Source organism: Fukomys damarensis, unplaced genomic scaffold (assembly GCF_012274545.1).
Source record: "Fukomys damarensis isolate Sample0158 unplaced genomic scaffold, DMR_v1.0_HiC HiC_scaffold_38, whole genome shotgun sequence".
In the NCBI taxonomy this organism is placed as follows: domain Eukaryota; kingdom Metazoa; phylum Chordata; class Mammalia; order Rodentia; family Bathyergidae; genus Fukomys; species Fukomys damarensis.
In genome coordinates, this window is record NW_022900950.1 from 82,043,922 (window position 1) to 82,068,830 (window position 24,909).

Here is a 24,909-nt window from a genome sequence, read left to right on the forward strand (position 1 = left end):
GGAAAGCTTCTTATAATCCTAACCCATCTAGTTTTTCTTAAGGTTGATGGTTTTATCATGTTTTAATACTCAAAAATATACATGAGTTTGTTTTGTTTTGGTGCTGGAATGGAACCTAATTCCTTTCCACTGAACTACTACATCTCCAGCTCCTTTTTTATTTTTATTTTGAGATGATGTTGCCAGATTGCTTAGATGCCTAGGCTGGGCTCAAACTTGAAATTCTCCTGTCTCAGCTAGTCTGAGTGTTGGGATTACAGGTTTATGCTACCACATCCAGCTAAATTAACATCTTTATCATTCTACTTACCTCTAAATTTTTTGAGGCTTGCCTTTATAGTTTTTTTCCATGCTTATGTATTTTTTTGCATCTTACATTTTTCTTAGGAGACTTTTGTAGTCTTCTTTCTGGTCCATTGTAAGCAACTTAAATAATTTGTCAAGATAACCTAAATTCATAGATCTTAATGTTATAAGATTATTACTTGTCATGAAGGGATTTATTTTTCATTTTAAATGCATTTTTATTGTATATTCTGTGAGAAAAACTAAATGTTTTCAGTAATGAAAGATGATGTAATTTCTTTCCAACTTTTGCAGTCTTACATGTCCTCAAATTTCTAGTAGCGCCCTATTCTTTTTTATTCTGGCCTGTGTCCTGTTTTTGTTGTCTTTCTTTCTTCTTCTTCTTCTTTTTTTTTTTTTTTTGCACTAGGGATTGAACTCAGGTCTTTACACTTGTAAGGCAGGCAGTGGAACCACTGAGCTAAATCCCCAGCCCTCTGTTTTTGTTTTCTGAACTTAACAATAACTGAAATGTACTATTGTCATTCTGTTTTTCATTCTATTTTCCTTAAGCTGTAAATCTACAGAGATGTAAAAATAGGGCTTGTACTGCATAAGAGTTACCTTGTTGTCCTAAATAAATGCCTAAATAACAATTTAGGTAACATTGATAATTAGTCATTGTTAATTAGTCACTTGATAACTATTTCAGGTCTTTAGAATTTATACTATTTTAGTCATTTAGTATTTAGGATAACATAGATCACCATTTTTGCAGTAGTAGTTATCATTCTAGTGATGGTGCATGAAGTTTGTTTTGTTGTGTGATGGTGCTGATTAAGTTTCCAAGTAGATGAAAAGCAAATGTTTCTTTTAGACTCATATATCCTCTTCATGAAGGATCAGGTGAGGGTTTGCTGCTCTCTGGTACATAGCCCCAGAGAGAGGACGATTAAGTTTTTTTTTTTTTTGCTACCAGGGATTGAATTTAGGACTTTGTGCTTAGTGAGGCAGGTGCAGTGCCACTGAGCTACATCCCGGCCCAAAGATAAATTCTTTATATTCTTCATGGAATAAGGAGAATATGATGACCTGTGTATTGGCTCCTCTAACTACTGCTTAGAAGAATACTTACTTCTTCCATTGCAGTGACTTTGTTCACATAGGCAAATGAGGAATTACAAGTTAGTATGAGTTTCACTGCGTGGGGTATTCTTTCATTAGTGAAGAGCAACACAGTGCTGTGGGTGAATTGTGTCCTCAAAGAATTTAAATGTTGAAACCTATCCCTGCATCCTAAGATGACTGAGATAGGACTTATAGAAGATAATTATGTTTGAATGAGGCATAAGTGTTGGTCCCTTTTCTCACAGAATTGATGATGTTAAAAGAAGAGGAAGGCATTTCTTTTCTCCCTCTATTCATTATTCAAGGAGACGTCAAGAAAATTGCCATTGTTAAGCCAGGAAGAGAGACCTCATCACTCCTGGGATCTGAATTGTCTCGCACCTTGATCTTGGACTTTCCAGCCTGCGGAATTTTGAAAAACAAAATTTTTGTTTAAGCTGTTCAGTCTATGGGATTTATTATGACCGTCCAAGCTCATTAACTTAGGCAAGGAGCTGGATCATTTTTTCATTAGAACTTTATGATCAGCTTGTGTATGTCTAAGAATGTGAGGCTTCCATGAAGATTTTGTTACTTTAGTTTACTGACAATGTGTTTATGATGGAAAATGTTACTGCCCTGAATATTGTAGTCTTTTTATTTGCTTATTCTTTTTTGCATCCTTCACTTCTTTTTCCCTGTATGTACATAAGATGTTTTGTTGTTTAATGTATTTCCAGATATTGCAAAGGTACTGTGATAAAGACAGCATGGTACTGGCAAAGAAAGAGACCTGAGAATCAGTGGAATAGATTAGAAGATGCAGAAACAACTTCAGACGTACTCAGCTACCTCATCCTTGACAAAGGAGCCAACCATCCTTACTGAAGATAGCCTCTTTAATAAATGGTGTTGGGAAAACTGGATTTCAGCTTGCCAAAGATCAAAACTAGACCCCTATCTTTCACCATGCACTAAACTAAAATCTAAGTGGATTAAAGATCTAAATATTAAAACAGAAGCACTAAACTTGCTGGAAGATATGTAGAACACTTTAAGGTATTGGCATAGGAAAAGACTTGATGGACACATCCCCGATAGCACAGAAAGTAGCACACAGAATCAACAATTGGGATCTCATCTTTTAAAAAAGCTTCTCCCCTGCAAGAGAAATCACCAACAGAGCTAAGAGACAACCTACAACATGGGAAAAAAATTTTACCAGTTGTTCCTCAGACAAAGTGTGCTATCTAAAATATATAAAGAACTCAAAGAAATTGGGCCCCCCCAAATATAAAGAACTGATTCAAAAATGGGCATCTGAAATGAACGGACATTTTTCAAAGAAGTAAAAGCAGCACATAAACAGAAAAATATTCAACATCACTTGTCATTTGCGAGACGCAGATGAAAGCAATACTGAGATGCTACCTCACCCCAAAAAGAATGGCTACTATCAAGATGTCAACCAATAACTAATGCTGATGGGATTGTGGGAAGGAAGGAACACTTCCTCATTGTTGGTGGGAGTGCAGACTGGTGCAACCACTGCAGAAATCATTATGGAGATATCTCAATTAGGATTAGAAGTCCCATTTGACTCAGCTATTCCTCTGCTGGGTATCTTCCCCCATAAAATAAAAAGAGTCATACCACAGTAATAAATGCTTGATTTTGTTTATAGCAGCACAGTTTCTAATCGCTAAAACTTGGAAATACCCAATTAACCATCACCTGGAGACTAGATAAAGATGTGTTTTGTTTTGTTTTTTTAGTATAAAATGGAGTATTAGTCATAAAGAATGAGCAACTTGAGTCATTTAGAGCTAGGTGGATATGCATTGAGGCCATACTCTAGAGAAATTAATAAGATATGTGTAAATACCGAATAGTTTCTCTGGTATGAAAAACTAAAAATGTAAATAAGGATCATAATGTATAATTGATACTGTGTAATAGGAAAAAGAGGTCTAAAAGAGTAGGGGAAGGGGGAGGGGTAGGGGAAAGATAAGGCAAAAGAAAAACATAAAAGGAAAAACATGGAAACTATCTTTATAAACAAGGAATGGTGGAGGGGTGAAGGGAGGGCTGGGGAATGGGGAAAAATTAACCAAGATATGGCATGTAAAGGTATAAGATCCCAATGATGACTGTAACTATTGTATACCTAAAATTTACCAATAAACTTAAAAAAAAAGAACCAAGATACTTCATGTACAGGTATACATTATCTAAAATTAGTAATAAAGGTTTTGCTTCAAAAAAGGAAAGAAAGTAAGCTGGGCACAGTGGTTCACACCTGTAATCCCAGGACTCTGGGTCTGAGCCCAGCCTGGGCAATTTAGTGACTGTGAGATATTTCTTATTTTAGGTGTTTATGTTTTTGTTTTTGTTTTTTGTTCTTTTGGAACCAGGGATTGAACTTAGGACCTTGCACTTGTGAGGCAGGCACAGTGATACTAAGCTAAATCCCTGGCTCTGGTGTTTTTGTTATATGAATGTTCTCATATATATGAGGAGCCATGTATATATAGTTATTTTCATAGCTTGTTAACTTGCTGAATTCTTATTTGGAGCAGTGCTGAGATTCTCTTGTGTTTTATAGGTATAATTACAATGCAAGTCATAATCTTTCTCATTTTTTTTCTTTACATTTGGATTGACTAATACCTCTGTCCACTGCATTTCTTTTTTTTTTCTCCAGCTTTAATTGAGTTTATTGGTACATCTTAGGGATACAGTATAGTTACATTCATTGTTGGGATCTTGTACCTCTATATGACAGGTCTTGGTTCTCATTTTTTCCCGTTGTCCCTACCCTCCCTTCACCCCCTCCTCCCCTCCCCATCTACAAACACTTTATTTCCATCTTTTCACTATCTCACATGTTTTGCTTTTCCCTTATTACCCTTCCCCTACCCATCCCACCTTCCCTACAACTTTAGCCCCTTTCTTCCCATTTCACAATGTCTGTAATCTTATTAGGATCTTATGCATTATTACAGTTTATTCACACCAGAGAAACTATTCAGTATTTACACATGTGTGATTTATTTATTTCACTTAGGAGTATATCTTCAATATGTATGCATTTTCCTATGAATGAATCTATTTTCTCGTTCTTTATGGCTGAGTAATACTCCATTTTATAGAAAAACCACTTTCTCCACACATCCCCGCCAACATTTGTTATTAGTTGATTTCTTGATAGCAGCCATTCTTTGTGGGGTGAGGTGGAATCTCAGTGTTGTTTTCAGCAGCATCTCTCGAATAACCAGTGATGTGGAACATTTTTTAATATATTTACTTGCTGCTTTTACTTCTTTGTCTGAGAAATGTCTGTTCATTTTGGATGCCCATCTTTGAATCGGGTCTTTATATTTTGGGAGGCTGATTGTTTTGTGTTCTTTATATATTCTAGATAATAGTCCTTTGTCTGAGGAGCAGCTGGTAAAATTTTTTTCCCACATTGTAGGTTGTCTCTTAGTTCTGGTTTCTTTTGCAGTACAGAAGCTTTTTAATAAGATGAGATCCCAGTTGTTGATTCTTTCTGCTAGTTTCCCTGCTACTGAGCATTTGTTCATGAAGTCTTTTTCTATGCCAATGTCTTCGAGAGTTCTGCCTAACTTATCTTCCAGCAAGTTTAGTGTTTCTGTTTTAATATTTAGATCTTTAATCCACTTGGATTTTAATTTAGTGCATGGTGAAAGATAAGGATCCAGTTTTAATCTTTGGCAGGTTGAAATCCAGTTTTTCTAACACCATTTATTGAAGGGGCTACCTTTCCTCCGCTGAGGATGGTCGTCAGTTCCTTTGTCAAAGATGAGGTAGCTGAGTACATATGGATTTGTTTTTGTGTCTTCCAGTCTGTTCCACTGATCCTCAGATCTGTTTCTTTGCCAGTACCATGCTGTTTTTATCACATTGGCTTTGTAGTATAGTTTCAAATTGGGAATTGTTATACCCGCTGAAATGTGTCTGTTGCCTAGGATGGACTTTGCTATTCTAGGTCTCTTATTGTTCCGAGTGAATTTTTCGATTCTTTTTTCTAGTACTGTGAAATATAGTGTTGGAATTTCAATTTGCATTGCACTGAATCTGTATAGCAGTTTTGGTAGTATGAACATTTTCACTATGTTGATTCTTCCTACCCAGGAGCAGGGGATATCTTTCCATTTTTTTATATCCTCTTCAATTTCTTTTTTCAGAGTGCTATAGTTTTCAGTGTAGAGATCTTTTGCTTCTTTTGTCAGATTGATTCCTAGATACTTCGTTTTTTTGGATGCTATTGTAAAAGGAATTTTTTCCCTTATTTCTCTCTGTGAGTCTGCTATTTGTGTACAGAAAAGCTATTGATTTTTGGGTGTTCACCTTCTATCCAGCTACTCTACTGAATCTGTCAATTAAGTCTAGAAGTCTTTTGGTGGAGTTTTTTGGGTCTTCAATGTAGCGTATCATATTATCAGCAAATAATGACAGTTTAACTTCTTCCTTTTCCTATCTTTATTGCTTTAATTTCTTTCTCTTGTCTAATTGCTTTTGCTAAGGTTTCCAGAACTGTGTAGAAGAGGAGTAGTGATAGTTGGCATCCTTGTCTTGTTTCTGATTTTAACGTGAAGATTTTCAATTTTTGGCCATTTAATATGATATTGGCTATTGGTTTTTCATAGATAGGCTTTATTAAGTTGAGATATAGACCATCTATTCCAATTTTTTGCAGGGTTTTTTTCATCATAAATGGGTGTTGCATTTTGTCAAATGCTTTTTCTGCATCTATTGAGAGGATCATATAGTTTTTGTCCTTGACTCTGTTAATATAGTGTATTACATTTATTGACTTACGTATGTTGAACCATCCTTGCATCCCTGGAATAAATCCAACTTGGTCAGGATATATGATCTTCTTGATAATCCTCTGTATTCTGTTTGCTAGTATCTTATTAAAGATTTTTGCATCTATATTCATTAAGGAGATTGGCCTGTAGTTCTCCTTTTTAGTTGCATCTTTCCCTGGTTTGGGAATCAAAGTGATACTTGTTTACAGGAATGAATTTGGAAGTATAGCTTCCCTTTCAGTTTCATTGAAAAGTTAGAAGAGTAAAGGCAGTAGTTCTTCTCTAAATTTCTTGTAAAATTCAGCAGTGAATCCATCAGGACCTGAGCTTTTCTTTGTTGGTAAATTTTTCATTACATTTTCAGTTTCACTGACTGTAACTCTTTAAAATGTTTTTTTCTTCTTTGTTCCACTTTGGTAATTCATAAGTATCTAAAAATCTGTCCATTTCTTCTGTGTCTTCCATTTTATTGGAGTACAGGTTCTCAAAGTAGGTATTAATGATCCTCTGGATTTCTTTTGGATCTGTTGTGACTTCACCTTTTTCATTCCTATTACATGGATCAGAGCCTTTCCTTTCCTTTTTTCGATAAGATTAGCTAAGGGTTTGTCGATTTTATTTATTCTTTCAAAAAAACCAGCTTTGTTTCATTTATATTTTGTATCATTTTCTTAGTTTCCATTGCATTGATTTCTGCTCCGATCTTTATAATTTCCTCTCTTGTTCGATCTTTGGGTTTTTTTTGCTCTTGTTTTTCTAGGAGTGTAAGATTCATCATTAGGTTGTTTATTTGAGCTCGCTCTGTTTTCCTAGTGTGGGCATTTGGTGCTATGAATTTTCCCCCATAGAACTGCTTTCATTGTGTCCCATAGATTCCCGTATGTTGTGTTGGCATTTTTATTTATTTGTAAAAACTGTCTAATTTCTTCTTTAATTTCCTCTGTAATCCATTGATTGTTCAGGAGAGTGTTGTTCAGTTTCCATGTGCTTGTGAAGTTCCTACAGTTTCTTGTGCTATTGATCTCCAGCTTGATTGCACTATGATCTGATAATATACACGGGATAACTTCTATTCTTTTGCATTTATTCAGACCTGTTCTGTGAGCCAACATGTGGTCTATCTTGGAGAATGATCCATGCGCAGCCAAAAAGAATGTATATTCTGATTTTGTGGGGTGGATTACTCTATAGACATCTATTAAGTTCATGTGTTCCAAAGCTTGGTTCAGTTCTAGTATTTCATTGTTGATTTTCTGCCTAGATGATCTGTCAGTTTGTGATCGTGGGTTATTTAAATCCCCAACTACAATTGTATACATGCTTATTTGGTTTTTCATGTTACTTAATATTTGTTTCATATAGTTGGGGCATTTATATTTGGTGCATATATGTTTATGATTGTCATCTCTTCCTCTTGAATTGTTCCCTTTACAAGGATGTAGTGACCTTCTTTGCCTCTCTTACTGAGTTTTGGTTTAAAAATTACTTTGTGAATAAAATTGCTACCCCTGCTTTTTCTCTGGGCTCCTGATGCATGGAAAATTGTTTTCCATCCTTTCACTTGCAGTCTGTGGGCTTCTTTTTGCACTAGGTGTGTTTCTTGTATACAACATATTGTTGGATTTTGCTTCTTGATCCATTCTGCCAGTCTTTTTCTCTTGATTGGTGAATTGAGACCATTAACATGGATGGTTATAACTGATATGCTCTGACTTATTATTGTCATGTTACTTTCCTTTTGTTGACTCTTTTTACTTTTTCTCCCCTCTCCTTTTAGTTTCTTGCCTTGCCTATTTGATTTGGTCTGTTGTGCCTCATGGTGTTGTGACCTTCATTGTCCTTTTCTAGGGTATTGTTTAGAATTCCTTGCAGTGCTGGTTTGGTGTTCATGAAGTTTCTCAGGTGTTCTTTGTCATGGAAGTATCTTATTTCCCCGTCCATTTTGAAAGAGAGTTTTGCAGGATACATCAGACTAGGTTGGAGGTTGTTTTCTTTTAGGACTTGAAATACCTCACTCCAGGCTCTCCTTGAGCTAAGGGTTTGTGTTGAAAGTCTTCTGTGATTCTAATTGGCTTTCCTTTGCATGTGATTTGTTTCTTTTCTCTTACTGCTTGTAGTATTTGGTTCTTCTGTTGGATTTCTAGGATCTTGATGTGTAGGTGTAGATTTTTTTTTTTTATCATGGCTAGTTGGAGTTCTATATGCCTCACTTATCTGTATGTCTAATTCTTCCCTTCTGTTTGGGAAGTTTTCTGTCATTCTGTGAAGATCTTTTTTAAGTCATTTGTGTTTTCTCCTGCTATTTCATGGATTCTTATCAGTTTTATATTATTTTTCTTTCCATCATCTAGAAGTTGTTGGATTGATTTCTCATGATTCCTTGCTGTTTTTTAAGAGACCTCTATATTCATGGTCACTGACTGCAATCCTATCTTCTATATCCAAAATTCTATCTTTGCAATCTTTTATTCTGTTGTGTACACTTTCAATAGAGTTTTTAATCTCCTGGATATCTGTTTGAATCTATTTTATGGATTCCATTTCTTTCCTCTGTTAGGCATTCATTGTTTCCATTTCTTATGCTGAGCCTTCATGGTTTCTATCATGGTCTTGAGCTCATCTATTTTTTTTGTCAGTTTCTGTTCTAGCGTCTCGAATCATGACTTCCATTTTGCTCATCATCTCTATGGTTATCTGGAAAATTATTTCTGTTTTTAATTTTTCTAGAGCCTGATTGATCTGTTTTGTTACCTCCTGTGCTATGGGTCCAGGGTGTCCTGCTGGTTCACTATCAGACTTTTCATTCTCATTTGCCCTACTGTTTGCCATTGGTGAACTGGAAGTATGTCTTTCTGTGTTGCTTAAGTGTTTTCTCATTTTTATTTTTGTTGTTGTGTTGTCTTTGGTTTAATTTCTGGGTTATTACTTAAATCTTTCTGATAGGTTACACTTTAGCTTTTGATCCTCTAATGACTCGTAGACATCCTCATTTTCATAATATCGGAGAGAACAACTCATTAAATAAATCACAATCCTTTTCCCAATTGATACTTTGAGCAGCCCAATAAGATCAAGCACAGCTTGCAAATTGACCACTTGTGGTAGTCATTAATCTACTACCTTTAAACCATGTGAAATAAATTAATATCAAGAAGCAGCCCAAAATATGTTTGCAGTGAATACACTTTTCAATATAGCACCTTTACCATTTAGGATGGGGGCTTAGACTGAATTAAAACAAGAGGAGTAGATAAGTGAAAGAATTGGAGAAGGTTTCAAGTGAAGGCAGGGGATGTAGAATGGCCATAGAATCTTTACAAAACTATGAACTTCAAAGGGGATAAACAGAGTGCAGGAATAAGGACAATAATATATTCCCTTAACAGTAACGGGCTCGCCTTCCCTTGAAGCCACAGAGACATGAGTGAGGCAAAATGACAGGAGAAAAGAACATAAAGAAAAAAATGATAAAAGAAGAAGTCTGAGTCAGGGCAGGAACAGGAATAGAAAGGGAGATGAGGGATAATATGGTGGAGCAAGAGACTGAGTTGCAGAAAGAGGACAGAAAAAAGAACGAAATTGCAGGGTGCAATGTGGAAAAGAAAAAAATAATTTGAAGGGCTTCTTTCAGACTATGCCTCTGTTGTCATATTATACCACGTGTACAGCCATGTGCAGAACCAAGACCCCTGATCTCAGCTAGCCAATGGCAGATCCCCAGGTCTCAGACTGACGTCAGGCCACAAGGCCTAAATTGAGTTTCCCAACCTGCAGGGTTGAGCTCCACTCAGTTCTATTACAGGTTTCCCCTGCCCTTTCTTTAAAGATGTTCAAAGTTGGGTATTCAGAAAAATACTCTTTATGACCACCTATGCTTCTGAAGAGTGGGTCCAAGGACTGGCCCAATCAGGAGGTTTGAGAACAGGGGTACAGGTCATGGGGGTGTTTCAAGGGTGCCCTTGTGGCTACTTTCCTTGCTTGAACTGGTGGCACACAATCGGGGAGGTCGCAAACCTGCGAGGTGGGCCTGAGCAGGTGGCAGGAGAGAGCTCCTGGTGGCCTTCTTTGCTGGAGCTGGTGGTGCACAGTCGGGGAGGCCATGGACCTGCCAGGTGGGCTTGAGCAGGTGGTGGGAGAGATCTCCGGGTGGCCTTCCTTGCTGGAGCTGGTGGCATGCAGTCCCACTGCATTTCTTATAGTTCCCCATTTTCTTTTTAATTGCTATGCTATGTTTGGGCTAAGAGAGGGACATTTTATCTCATTAAGAAAGGATGCCCTGAATTCTCTTGTATTGGGGGCCTTTATTACAAATGGGTAATGTTATAAAAGAACCCTTCATGTTTGTGTGCATAATTACAGTTTTTTCATAGCTTTGTGTATACAATGAATTGCATTAATTTCTTAATATTGAACTTTTCTTTCTTCCTAGAATTAATGTTTTAAGTCTTCATGTTTATCTGTTTGTGTATATCAAACTCTGAATATTATTTCATCGCATTCTATATTTGTTTCTATTCTTCTTTCAATCTCTCAGGTCCTCTTTCAGCCATTTATCTCACTGGGATGATTCTAGCAACCATGGAGGTTATGCTGCTTCTGAATCTTCATTTTAAATCTCCCTGCTGAACTCTACATCATATATTCTAGTGCCTATTTGGTTTCCCTGCATACTTGATTACAGACATTTCAAACATGGTTTAAGATCAATCTAATGTCTTCCCATTGTATTCATTGTTCTTTCTGCCAATTTTAGTTTTTAGGACAAGTTTCTACATAGCTGGCCATGCAAACAGTTTTGAAGTACATTCTCATTTTCAACCTGTGCACAGAACCAGTTAGTATGAAATTGTAGTCCTGCTTTTTTTTTTTAAGATGAGCCTCCTGTTCTGTAATCTTAATGCTGTATCTCCTCATGTAAGCAGTAATGTATAATGCTGTTTTTGTCCTCCTTTAAAAGACTCTGTCTTAAGTTCTTCACCATTCTCTTATGGGCTGACTTGCAGAATGCATATCTGTTCAAGTAACTTACCACTTTTTATTGGCCCCTCATTATTTATTTTCTGTCTTAGGAAGTAGGTGATGTTCACTTTTAGTAGGCACTTTTTCCCCCCATACCGGGGATTGAATGTAGGACCTTGTGCTTGTGAGGTAGACACAGGGCCCCTGGGCTAGATACCTGACCCTGATGGTCACTTCTACATGAATACTAGTGATTGTTTGTATTTTGAAAGGAAAAATAAGTATTGCCATGATTGTGATAGGTAAAGATCTGAGCTGTAATTTTAGTGATGCACAACCTGATAACACAAAGCTGTTTTTTTCTGCCTCATTAGTGCTTTTTTCTACATTAAACAGATGCTGCAGGTTATTGAACTCATTATTACCAGTGTGTGCTTATACTTAAATCTTTACAATGGAATGTTAGCTCTTTTTTGGAGCAGAATGTAATTTATCCCATTCTTGCTAAGAACAAGGACAGCTCTATACCTAAAAAGGAGAGCTAGGTGTGATGGCATACTCCTGTAATTCCAGAATTCAAGAGGCTGAGGTATGAGAGTTGGTGTGAGTTTGGGGCCAGCCATGGGTACATAGTAAGCTCAACTCAGCTTGAACTATGTAGAGTGACCTTGTCTCAAAACAAAAATCTATAAATGAAATTCTATAGGTTTTTTTGTTTGTTTGTTTGGTTGATTTTGGGGCAGGGGTTGGATTCTGGAGATTCAACCCAGGGCCATTGCACTGAGCTCTATCTGCAGCCCCTTTTCAAAATTTTTTATTTCTAGAGTGGGTCTTGCTAAGTCACTAAGTTGTGCAGGCTAGGCTCCAACTTGGAATCTTCCTGCCTGAGCTTCTCTGGGATCATTTTTGACTACTAAATTAGCATAGAGGAAAGATATTTCTGTTTTTTTTGTTTTTTTTTCTCCTACAATGTAAAGTACAAATCACGCTGCATCTTACAAAAAAATACATTTAAGACACAGTTTCACATAGAAGAGGGAAACTCTACATTCCTGTTCTTCTGGCCCTACTGCTGAAGATTTGGGTTGATGAGCCCACTTACAGGGGCTGGTGTCATTTGAGGATGTGTCTGTGGACTTCACATGGGAGGAGTGGAAGGATCTCAGTGATGGCCAGAAGAACCTCTACAGAGAAGTGATGCTGGAGACCTACGATAATCTGTTGGCCTTGGGTGAGTGAAACCCCCTACCCCAATAACTCTGGTAGGGATTATTTTGTTTTTGGTTAGCAAATGTAGGAACTGTGTGTGAGTTTTAGTGCTACTTTTATGTGTTTTTAGCCATCGTGTACCATTTGCACATTTATAGGGTAGAGCATGGGTTTCAGCACATCAATGCAACCTAAATTGATTAAATTAGGGTAATTGACAAGTGTTTTACCTCACATGAATTTTTTTTCATGAATTCATGTTTCAGCACAGTGTGTATGAATTCAAGCAGGCAAAAAACCCACACACATGAAAACACTGAAGTTATATTACTTTTGTGAGGTACTATGAACCCAGTGATTATTTTAAATTATTTTGTTTTATTGCTGTCCTTTTTTTCTCTTTTTGTCCTTTTTCCATGAATACCTCTGTTTAGTTATTTTTCTAGGATTTCCACTTGGTTCTCTTCCACATGTTCTGTTGCTTTACTGATACAATCTTTCACGTCTTGCATTATCTTCTTATATTCCATCAGCTGGTTATTTGAACTCATTCGTTATTCTGATAATACATTTACCTATTTGTCTTTTCTTTGATCTCTGATTTTTACTATCAGTTTTTGAAATTCTTTGTGTCTAATTTGATCCACTTCATTATCTGTGGGATCATCTTTTGGGGATTGATTGACTGATTGATTGAGACAGGGTCTCACTATGTAGTCCAGGTTGGGCTCAAATATATGGTGATCCTCGTGCCTCAGCCTCCCAAGTACTGGGCTTACATATTTTTGGAGGTATATTGTTGCCTTGTTTTCTCATTTTAATTGTGCTTCTTTATTAAGGTTTATAGAACAGTTGGCTAGAATGTCTCACTACTCTTGTGTGGGTTTTTTGTTTGTTTGTTTGTTTTGTAAGTGCTTTTCTCTGTTGTGTATTTGCATTGTGAGTATATCTGTTTGTGTTTGTACCCAGTCTTTTCTGTGTGCTAGGTCCTGCCCCTAGATCTTCTTTGAAAGTAGAGAGTAACTACCAGCAACATCATCACTTGAGAAGCTAACCATAGATTATTTAATACTTAAGAACTTGGCAAAATGTCTGCAGTATTATAGTAATCCAGGATGAGATACAGTGTACTAATACATCATAGCAGGTAGATCAAATTAAGTAGTGGTAATCGTATTTCCAAGAGTATATAGGTAAAGGAGAAGAGAAATATGAGGGAGGGGCAAAAAGTAGAGAATAAAAATTATTACCCCCCTTAAAAAAAAGAGAAAGGAGGCTAGACAGAACCTGGTATGTGGAGGGTAGGAAGGAGTAGAGAAAGGAAGGGAATATAAATGAGCTGTGAGATAAAGAGAAAGTGATTTGTATCAAATTCATTATCAGTAAAAAAAATTTATATATTCTAGTGAACTGTGTGTGGGGTAATATGACAAAACGGTGTGGAGTATTATGAAGGTAAAGTCGAAAACCAATACAGCCATGCTCACATATACCCATATAAAGACTAGCCATTTTCACACAAACTACTGATAGAGTAAAAAGGCAAAACGCAAGAGAGGGAGAGAATAAAGGGGCATTTGTCCTGTTTTGTAGATTGGGATGAGCATCCCTCTGCCATTTTTTCTGCTGCTGTTTTTAGTCTGCTATGATCAGGGCCCCTCTAGTATTCTCAGGGTCAGTGGTAGGGAATTTCCCCCTCCTCAAAGTGAGTCTCAGCCACAGTTCTCAGCCAACCAAAACCTTGGAGGATTTCCACCCCATCCTTGTCTCTCTGTCTCTGTGATTTCACTGGTGTCCAGAGTTAAGGAGAAGATTTTTTTCAGCTAGATTGTTTCTTTCCACCTCCATTGGCTTTGGGTCCCAGCTGCCCCTGATCTCTCAGTTCATTGTCAATTGTTTCTCTCTAGGCCCAGTGCCAACAAGGCAGAAGCCCAAGCCAAAATAGGGGTCATTGTTCAGTGCTTCTAGTCCTGACTCACTCCCCTGAGGATGGCATAGTGGTTGGACCTACTATGGAAACAGAACCAGTCAGTTGGGACTATTTTTATCACAGATTCTGGGCTGTTTGGTAGTGGAGTGACTACATAGTTAAGTGGCCAGCTGTAACCAACCTCTTGGCTTCTTCCTCAGAGTGATTTTGTGTGTTTTAGAGATGCTTGATTTCTGGCCATGTTCTGGCAGGAACAACAGAAGTCAAGAGTAGGAAAAATTTATTGAGGGAAAGAAAGCTTCTGTCTAAGGTAGAAGGTGGACTAGAAAGTGGGTTGCCTGTTCACCCTAATTTTCAAAGATGTTTTATTCAGCAAAGCCATGTGGTGAGGTGGGTACAAAATGGGACAAAACTATAAGACCCAGTGGAAAATTACAAGGTGGACATGAGGTGGAGCAAGACCATGACCAACCAATAAGATTACAAGTAAAGTCACCCAGGTAACATTGATTAAATGAGAGTCAAATGGGGGAGCAAGTCACATAACAAGCGTATATAAGGATTTTCATTAAGGGTGGGAGTCAGGGATATTTCCTGGAAAGGCTGGGTTAAGATCTCAGCCCCCCCACCCAGATGTTTGAAACCTATTTAAAATATCAATTGCTGCTATTTTTCCCGGGTGAGGGGGAGGCACAAAGGCATAGTAGTTTCTCCCCTTCTACAACTCCTTGAAAGTGTCTAGATTTTTCTCCATGTTGGCTCCTTGCTGTGTTGGTTGGCTTCTTGAGGGCGGCCCTGTCTTAACTGCCCACAAGACATCCAGTTAACCCACCTGTCTACAATACAACTTCTTGATAATGCCACAACACTCCCTAGTCACATTTTCTTGAGGTGGGGATGTCTTTCTGATGAGGTTCTAACATAGTTTGGCACAAATCTCACACTGATTCACTATTAACAGGACCCTGCAGTACCAAACCTGCTGTGATCTTCAAGTTGGAGCAAGGATCTGGGCCATGCATGCTAGAAGAAGCTCCAAGCCAGAGCTTCCCAGGTATGTATACTGGGCAGGGGAATGAGGATGATGAGTGCTCATCAGATATTAGCCATGAAGGACTGTTTTCATTATTTTTCCTCTTGTAAACAGCTGGTCTCATTCTTTGTAGATTTGTTTTCCATAGCTTAGAAAGAGATCTCTCACATATGAATCCATGTTCTTTTTTTGTTGTTCCTGTATATTTTGTTAGATTTACCAGAAAGTTAATTCTTAAATGGATATTACACATTTTTCTTACTAAGACCCTTTCTGTAAATTCTTCCACATTCATATCCTGATTTTCCCCCCTCAGCCATTTGCTTTTTGATTACCTCATAGACACTGGTATTTTTTTAACTGTTAGGATTAATAAAATGCATTATAATGCATTTTACTGAAAGATAATATTAAACCAAATATATAGTGTTTGTAGTTACATGAAAGCCACAAAGAATGTTGTATGATGATGAGATTAAAAATAAAATAAGGCATTTTATTTTAGGAATGATGTCTAATGTGTAGACTGCTTTAAAAAATGCTATAATAAAAATTATTAGAAAATGATCTATTATTACTTAAATATATTAACTATGTTACCTATTTTATGTGTGGTCCAGGACAATTTTCTTTTGCTTCAAAGTGGTATGGGTTATGGGAAGGAAGGGAGCCACAGGTTGGACAAATCTGGAAAGCAAAAGCAGTTTTTAAGATGGTTATTTTAATTTTTAGATGTCCACTTTCTAAAAATGGCATATGCAAAGGTAGATTGAAAAATTTAGAGTCATAAATGATCGTGAGTATAAAGAAGATACAAATTGGGAAGTCAGTATTGCCTGTATTTAAATCTTAGTTATTCAGGCAGTCACTAGGTAAGAAAACAAGGAAATTCCAGTATTGCCAGGCATGGTGATGCATGCCTAAAAACTCAGCATTCAGGAGGCTAGGACAAGAGGATTGCTGAGAGTTCCAGGTCAGCCTGGGCTACACAATGAGCTCAAGGCAAGCTTGCACTACAAAGTATTCTGTCTCCCCTGAAAAAGGAATTCCAGTATCAAGCCCTGTATATGAAAACATCAGAATTTATAAAAGTGAGGAGTACCTAGCATATGTGCATGGAAAGTATGGGATCCTGAACTTTGTAGGACTACCAGAAGATCTTTGATAAAAAGGACAAGTGAACTCATGATTTCATGTTGAAGGGCTCTAGTTTCTCTTCAGGAATGAAATTCGTAGTTAGCTTTTACACTTTTCTTTATGAAAGACACTGAGACATAATAAATGATATAAAAACTATTTTCTATTCAAATAGAAGAAAGTTGAATTTTAAACACAAAAGGTATCTGAATCATGGAGTTCCCAAGCAGGCATACATGTGCCAGATCCCCAGGTATATGTCCAAGAAATATTCAGAAAAATACTTTGCAACAATGGTAAGCACAGTTGAACTGTAGAACCAAATAATTAAGCCTGAACCTTTGATGGTTTTGACAATCATAAGTTTAATTAGATTAGGGATTTGGAGCAAGTTTGTCTTCTAGTGTAAGAGAAAAGACAGTTTACACTTATGGAACAGTGAAAACAAAACATATAGATATAAATCCTTTTCTTAAATAGTATTTCTACCAAGGTTAAGGAAACCAAGGTTAAGGAAAGTCAACCAAGACTAAATCCTACTACAACTAGCTAATCCAAGAAAATTTTGGATTTCAAATCTGAAAAAAAAGCAAAGGAGGATGATACTATATAAATAGCTGTTGTAAGAAAAAAGTATGGAAAAAATACTGAGAAAAATTGAAGATAAAAACCATTGTGGAAACCCACAGTTAGGCATTAGGTGAATATTGTAATTTTATTTCAAAGGAATAAAAGCAATATGACATGATTTAACTTTTGTAGTCTTTTAATATAGTTTTTTGGATTCATTAGGTCTGAAACCCACACACATCATAAGTCAAGTTATTTTGAAATCTTATATTATGCGATATGGCAGTTCTTTACCTTTGTTTTCCATAAGAAATACTTATGTTTGTTTCATGGAGATTACTACTTTTATATCATTTTAGATGTCCAGAAAGTAAACGGTCTTATTCAGACAAACCAGGAAAATCAAGAGAAATGTTTTTGGCAAGTTGTAACCACATCAGCTGAGGAGAAGGTTGAATTGGAAAAACCATTTAATGTTAATTCAAATCATATTTCAGTTCTGAATATAAAGAATAGAAACTATTCAGGAGTGAAGCCTGAGGAACTTAACATATGGCAGAATGTGCTTCTCCCTGGTGAACCACATGAAGTGCAGATTGGAGACGAGCCTGTTGATCTTAATGTAACTGGAAAATCCTTCAGACATTCTGAACACTTTAGTCTGCATAAAAAAGTTCAAGATATGCAAAAGCAGTTTCAGTATTTTGGACAAGAGAACATCTACAACATGAAAGCGATATTGACACATAAAAAGATTCATGTGGTAAAGACTTCCAGTAAGTTCAGTGAATATGAGAAAGACTTTGATATGTTAGCATTTATTTCCCAAGAGACGACCCAAGCAAAGGAGAAATCAATTGAATATGCCTGTCATAAAGTGCTATTTAAAAAGGTTAAACTCATTAACCATGAGAAAAAACAAAAAGGACAGAAATATTCTGAACATAGTTGTTTAGGAGAACCTTTCATTAGCAAATTATATGTTACAAAACATCAGAGAACACATGCAGGGGAAGAGCCCTATAGATGTAATGAATGTGATAAATTCTTCGGTGGAGAGACAGAACTAAATATGCATCAGAGAATCCACAGAGAAGCAAAATCCTATGAAGATTTTGAATGTGAAAAAAACTTTAACCAGAAGCAAAACCTCAGCAGATGTCTGAAAATTAACACAGATGAGAAGCCATATGAATGTAATATGTGTGAAAAAGCCTTTTACCAGAAATCACACCTCAGTAGACATCAGATAATTCACACTGGTGAGAAACCCCATGAATGTAAAGAATGTAGGAAAACCTTCTACCATAAATCATCCCTCATTATACATCAGAGAACTCACACAGGTGAGAGGCCTTATGACTGTACAAAATGTGGAAAAGCTTTCTACAGTAAGTCACTCCTTACGTTACATCAGAGAACGCACACCGGTGAGAAACCATATGAATGTGAAGAATGTAGAAAAACTTTCAGCTGTAAATCCTACCTTATAGTACATCAGAGAACTCACACAGGTGAGAAACCATATGAATGTGAAGAATGTAGGAAAACTTTCTACTCTAAGTCACACCTCAGGAAACATCAGGTCATTCACACAGGTGGGAAATCATATGCATGTGAAGAATGCATGAAAACTTTCTATCGTAAGTCTATCCTCACTGAACATAAGAGAACTCATACAGGTGAGAAACCGTATGAATGTAATGTATGTGGAAAATCCTTTCCCGGGAAATCAAACCTTCGTATACACCAGAGAATACACAGAGGTGATAAACCATATAAATGTAAAGAGTGTAACAAAACATTCAATCATAAGGCAGCCCTCACTGTACATCAGGGAATTCACACAGGAAACAAACCATATGCATGTGAAGAATGTAAGAAAACTTTCCTCCATAAGTCATCTCTCATTGTGCATCGTAGAAGTCACACAGGTGACAAACCTTATGCATGTGAAGAATGTAGGAAGGCCTTCTACTGTAAGTCACATCTCACTGTGCACCAGAGAACTCATACAGGTGAGAAGCCCTATGAGTGTGAAGAATGTAAGAAATCCTTTCACAAGAAGTCACACCTCAGCAGGCATCAGTTAACACATGAAACTGAGAAACAATTTGAATGTAAACAGTGTGGGAAAACTTTCTACCATAAGGCATCCTTCATTATACATCAGAGAATTCACACAGGTGAGAAACCATATGAGTGTGAAGAATGTAGGAAAACTTTCTACTCTAAGTCACACCTCAGGAGACATCAGGGCATTCACACAGGTGGGAAATCATATGCATGTGAAGAATGCGGGAAAACTTTCTGTCATAAGTCTAACCTCACTGAACATAAGAGAACTCATACAGGTGAGAAAGCCTATGAATGTAATGTGTGTGAAAAATCCTTTTACCGGAAATCAAACCTTAGTACACACCAGAGAACACACAGAGGTGATAAACCATATGAATGTAAAGAGTGTAACAAAACATTCAAACATAAGGCAGCCCTCACTGTACATCAGGGAACTCACACAGGAAACAAACCCTATGCGTGCATGTGAAGAATGTAAGAAAACTTTGATCCATAAGTCATCTCTCATTGTGCATCATAGAAGTCACACAGGTAACAAACATGCATGTGAAGAATGTAGGAAGGCTTTCTGCTGTAAGTCACATTTCACTATGCACCAGCGAACTCATACAGGTGAGAAGCCCTATGAGTGTCAAGAATGTAAGAAATCCTTTCACAAGAAGTCACACCTCAGCAGGCATCAGTTAACACATGAAACTGAGAAACAATTTGAATGTAAAAAGTGTGGGAAAACTTTCTTCCATAAGGCATCCCTCATTATACATCAGAGGAACAATATGAATGTCAGCAATATGAAAAGTCCGTTTACAAAATGTCAAACCTCACCATATATAGGAACTGTACAGTAGGCTATGGATACTTCAAGCCTAGCCCCTGCTCACCCAAATCTGTTAACATTCGAATTCTAAGTTCTTTCTCTGTGTTCTTATGCACTTTAGACCTGAAGTAAACCTGCCTGGCCAGGCTGTTCTTGGGAGCCATAGGTAACTGCATTTAATACAAAGATAATTGATCTAAAAGAACAGTGCTCTTTCCACCTTTATTCCCAAGTATTCCATGTTTAGTTTACATGAGTGAGAGATACTTTGTTGAATCATGTGTTTGTTCTGTTTGCATTATAATGCAAACCTACTATAGATAATTCATTTTATAAGCTTTTTGAGAAATGATACCTGTCTTGATATTGCAGAATTCATACATGAGAATCCTCTGCTGGCACCTGTTATTTTCATGTCAATTTACAGGAAAAACATGTTGAGAAGTTGTTGCAAATGGAGAATGGTTTTGTAGGCAGGAAAATTCACAGAACACTTTGAATAAGGTATCTATTCATACATTTGTTTCACGTGTAAAAATTTCTGACAAACCTTCCAAATGTTATGTATCAGGAAGTAGTCATGAAGGAAGGAAAACTGTCAGCTTACATAATGAATGTTTTTCAAATGGAAGTGTTAAATATAATATTAGAAATCATTTCCAAATATTTCACTATACTGATGTATATAAATACGAATGGTAGTATTTGCTGTTAAGAATAAACGGACATTTATGATTGTTGAAGTTGGATTTTTGGGCATTGCTGTTGGTATCCAGTGCAGGCCAGACATGCTGTTTACCAGCCTACTGTTCACCAACTGTCCCATAACACACACGCACACACACACACACACACACACACACACACACATTTTAGTATTTTGTATTAACACTTTCTTCTTTGGGACCCAGAACAACTGCACAGCATATGTATAGTTCTTGTAATATAATGACTGGAGCTCGGAATATACTTCTTTGGTGGGGTATATGCTTGCTCTGCATGAGGGCCTGTTTTCAATTCTTAGCATAAAGAAGGCAAATATTTTGACTTACGTTAAAAGGTCCTGCATTAAGTGTCACTGTAGGCCATTTATATTTTGTTTTATATTGTCTCAGATATTATACTATTATTTCCTTTTCTCCTCATGTTTATAAGTGTGTGGACATTTTAAATATCTTGTGACAGGTTTTTTTTTGCCTAATGTATAAAGCTAAAAAACATTTATGTGGAACTATACAAATCAAGCATGTAATTGTTCTTAACTGAAATCTAAGTTAATTTAATCAACAGTGAACATCTCAGTGAAAGCAGTCTCTGGAAGAATATTTACCCTTTCGTCCGCATACCTTTCAATAAGGTAGCAGCAGAGGTGTGAGTATGTGGACTGAATGCTGTCTAAATGATGAGTATATGCATTTCTCTTTCCTGTGATAGAGTGCTGTGACTATACCTTGCCAGTGAATTGGCAGCGTACAATGATTTTAGATGCAGACCTCACTGGGATTTTCTTCCTTTGTAAAGAAAAAAGCATAGGGCCAGGGATTTAGCTCAGCAGTTCGGCGGCCTGCCTTGCAAGCACAAGGACCCGAGTTCAATCCCCGGTACAAAAAAAAAAAAAAAAGAAAAAAGCATAATAATGGAACCTGTCACAGAGGGTTATTATTAAGTAGTAAATTAAACAAAGTATTTTGAATATTACCTGGTATGTGGTAAACTGCTGTGATAGTGGCCATTATCACACTTTATAAATTTACTCTTAAAAATTGGTGACTGCAACAGAATATTGTTTGGCAGCCATCTCACTTTTTGTGTGTATCCATTTGGTTTTGTCTCCTGATTTCACAGTTATTCATTCTTTTATCATGTTTGAGGTTTTAAGTAATTACTTGGTACCGGTCTTTCCTCTGATAGTTGTTTTGGGCTGGGCCCATATGTTGACACACTTAAGGATTTTATGGCATGTCTGGGAATATTCCCACAAAGAAAGAGACATGAAAGAGTTGGGACTTGTTTTGCAAGATACTGGTCTTTGTGCACATATTTTCTGATTGCATAGTTTGGCTTTCATGTGGTAACATACTGGTCAGGCAGAAAGCTGTAGAACTGGAGTGAATGGTAACATATGTGAATTACTACTGAAGCGTCCTACTTGGGAGCTTTCATTTCCAGGGTCATTATAGAGAGTATCAGACTTCTATTTGTGCATAAGCATAGAGCACCAACTCAACTAAAAGATAGCATTCATTCATTATCCCAGTTTCTGAGAGTCTGGAGTCTCCTCTGCCTTTTCTGCTGCTTCCCACTAGAGACAGCTCCCACTGGTCATGGTGTGTTCCCATGGCCATCTCAGAATTGCTAATTGCAAAGTGAAAATTTCAACTATCAGTATGTACAGTGATTTGTAAGGAAAAAACTTCATTTTGAACATTTTATAGAAAATAATGACATCTGTATTTTAGAGTTGATCATAGAGTAAATTATTTTTTAGAGAGCAAAATATATACTGTCTTTTTTGTTGTTGCTGAAACAAATATTCAACAAATTAAAGGAGGAAAGTTTTATTTCAGTTAACAGTTTGTAGTGGTTTCAGTCCAGTTGGCTGGCTCCAGCACAGGGCAGCATGGCAGAGGACCTTTGCAGAGGAGGAACAGTCCATGGCAGAACTGTAGGAGGCAGCAAGCAGCCTGCCTTCTTTCCCTTTTTATTCTAAACTACAACCCTGTTGATTGGCACCATCCACATCCATGGTGGGGCTTCCATTATCCACACTTAAGAACTATGCTAAATCAGTTTAATTAACATATTCACACCCCCTAGATTCAACCACCCCCAAAAAGCCCCACCAATGAGTGCATGAGGCTTTATGGGGACATCTAGATTCAAGCCAATATACTGATAGGAGAGTCCATCTCAGGGTCTTACAGGAGTTTTAAATACCTTGCAACTCAGCTTTAGTCTACAGTTACATTTAGGTAATTTGAAGGAGTAGACATGTTTCTGATCAATGTGGGAAATACCTTTGTTCATTGGTTTTAGACCAATGAATGATGTCCAGAAAATGGAAATAATAAAATAAGTGAAACCAGATCAGCATAACAAACAGCGCAGAATCATCAGATAACTTAGCATTAAAGCAGAATGCCCGAAATGTGGACTTCGTTCCACACCTGGGAAGAATGGGGGCAGGAGTGAGGGAAGGGCAATGAATATGTTCAGGAGTAAAGTTGGGTAGGAGAAACAATGTCTAATATTCCACAGCACAGGCCAAAGTGGTTGGCTGTTGTAATTGTATATTTGAAAGTGTTTAGGTGTGACAGGGTTTTGCATGTTTCCAATAGAAGGAAGTAATACATGTTTTGAGATCATGGATATTTCACTTTGCTCTGATAAGTATACGTACACATACTGAAATAGCACTTTGTACCCCTGTAAATATATATAAGTACATGCCAGTAAGATAGATGCTGTGTATAAATATGAACAACATATAAACAAAACACATAATAACATGAATTGTAAGGACAATCCTTTCATGGTAATAAAAATAATGTAGGTTTCCTAGGAACATGTAAAGTTTAGGAAATAGTTGGAAATAGGAAGGACAGTGAGAAAATGTAGCTTTCCCAAAACAATAATTGGAGCTAGTGGTTGTCTGCAATATTTTAAAGCAGGTTTGTAGTAACACCAGACAATATATATACATCAGTGGAAATGAATAGGCTATAGAGAAATAAGCTGGGTGTATATAAAAATGATTCTTACAACACTTGTTATTGATAAGCAGTACAGAAATAATTATGTAATTTTAAAAGCCATTGTGACAATGTAAGTCATATATACTTGATGCAAAATAAATTCCACATGCTATAAGTAGTTTCTGAAGGAAAATAACTAGAATCAACCCATATCCATTTCCAAAATTTTACTTTAATGGTGCACATCGAAAGGAAGCAGATTGTCTATATATTAGGGTTTAGATTGAAATGTGCCCCCAGTAATTTCATCTGTTCAGAGGTAGAACTTTGAATCATGATGGCACTCACCTCTATGCATGGATGATGAGTTTATTGTTGAATAGAACACACTTTTTTAGATTTTTATGTAATGTCGATGCACCTTTCCACCTTAAGCACACTTGTACAAAAAAAATATTTAAAAGAGGCAGTGACCTGTTAAACGTTTTTAATGCTTGGCAAATAAGTATTTCCTATACTAAAGTAGAGGAAAACTTACAAGTCCTAAGAAAATGTTTTTGAAATACAAAAAGTCCCTTTAATGCAGGAAATACCAGTATAAGCTGGACATGTTGACACACACCTGTAATTCCAGCACTCTACAAGGCGGAGGCAGGATGGTCATATATTCGAACAAGACCTGGACAACTTAAGTGACTTTACAAGATCCTGTCTCAAAAATAAAAGGGCTGGGCATGTTGCTTAATGGAAAGCAACTGGATTCGATCCCCAGTACTAGAAAGAACAGAGACAAAATAGAAAAACTGTAATCAATGAGATACCATTTGCATTCAGCCCAATTTTTAAAAAATAAATATGAAGAATATTGTCATGTACAAATAGAACATGTCTGTGAAAATGTACATAATATTGTATACAGCTAGTGAACATGACTTTAGAAGCCTTTAACTATAGGTAACCTAGAGCTCTGCCATTTTTCTTCTGTGAATTCATCTTTTTTTCTCTAGAGGAGGAATCTGAGGTTACAGAGGAATGCCTTTCCAAGAGCTGTGCAAGAAATGCCAGCTGCTCCTGCCAGCTAGAAGTAAAATCTCAACTGCTTTCACCCCAACCACCCCCCAACACCACTACTGACCACTCTCCCTTCCTCTGAGCTCTTGATGAATGTCTAGATACCCTGCCAAGCCCATCAGAATAGAACTGTGTGTATGTCAGACAATATGCTTGAGAAACTCCTGCCTGTCCTACCCCCT

The 24,909-nt window shown here is 36.9% G+C and overlaps 1 protein-coding gene across 6 annotated transcripts in view; it reads left to right on the forward strand.

Annotated features, from left to right (window-relative positions):
• Positions 1 to 24,909, forward strand: part of LOC104864784 (zinc finger protein 260) — a 40,894-nt gene that overhangs the window by 10,050 nt on the left and 5,935 nt on the right. For 2 of the 6 annotated variants that reach the window (XM_033759928.1, XM_033759929.1), the window contains exons 2-5: positions 10,762 to 11,061; positions 12,291 to 12,417; positions 15,287 to 15,379; positions 17,425 to 19,251. In XM_033759928.1, the coding sequence (XP_033615819.1) occupies positions 11,011 to 11,061; positions 12,291 to 12,417; positions 15,287 to 15,379; positions 17,425 to 19,251 (2,098 nt within the window). In that variant the 5' untranslated portion in view covers positions 10,762 to 11,010. Of the gene's footprint in view, positions 1 to 10,761; positions 11,062 to 12,290; positions 12,418 to 15,286; positions 15,380 to 17,424; positions 21,043 to 24,909 lie in introns of those variants that run through there. The other 4 variants (XR_004515693.1, XM_033759927.1, XR_004515694.1 and 1 more) reach the window with 4 other exon arrangements.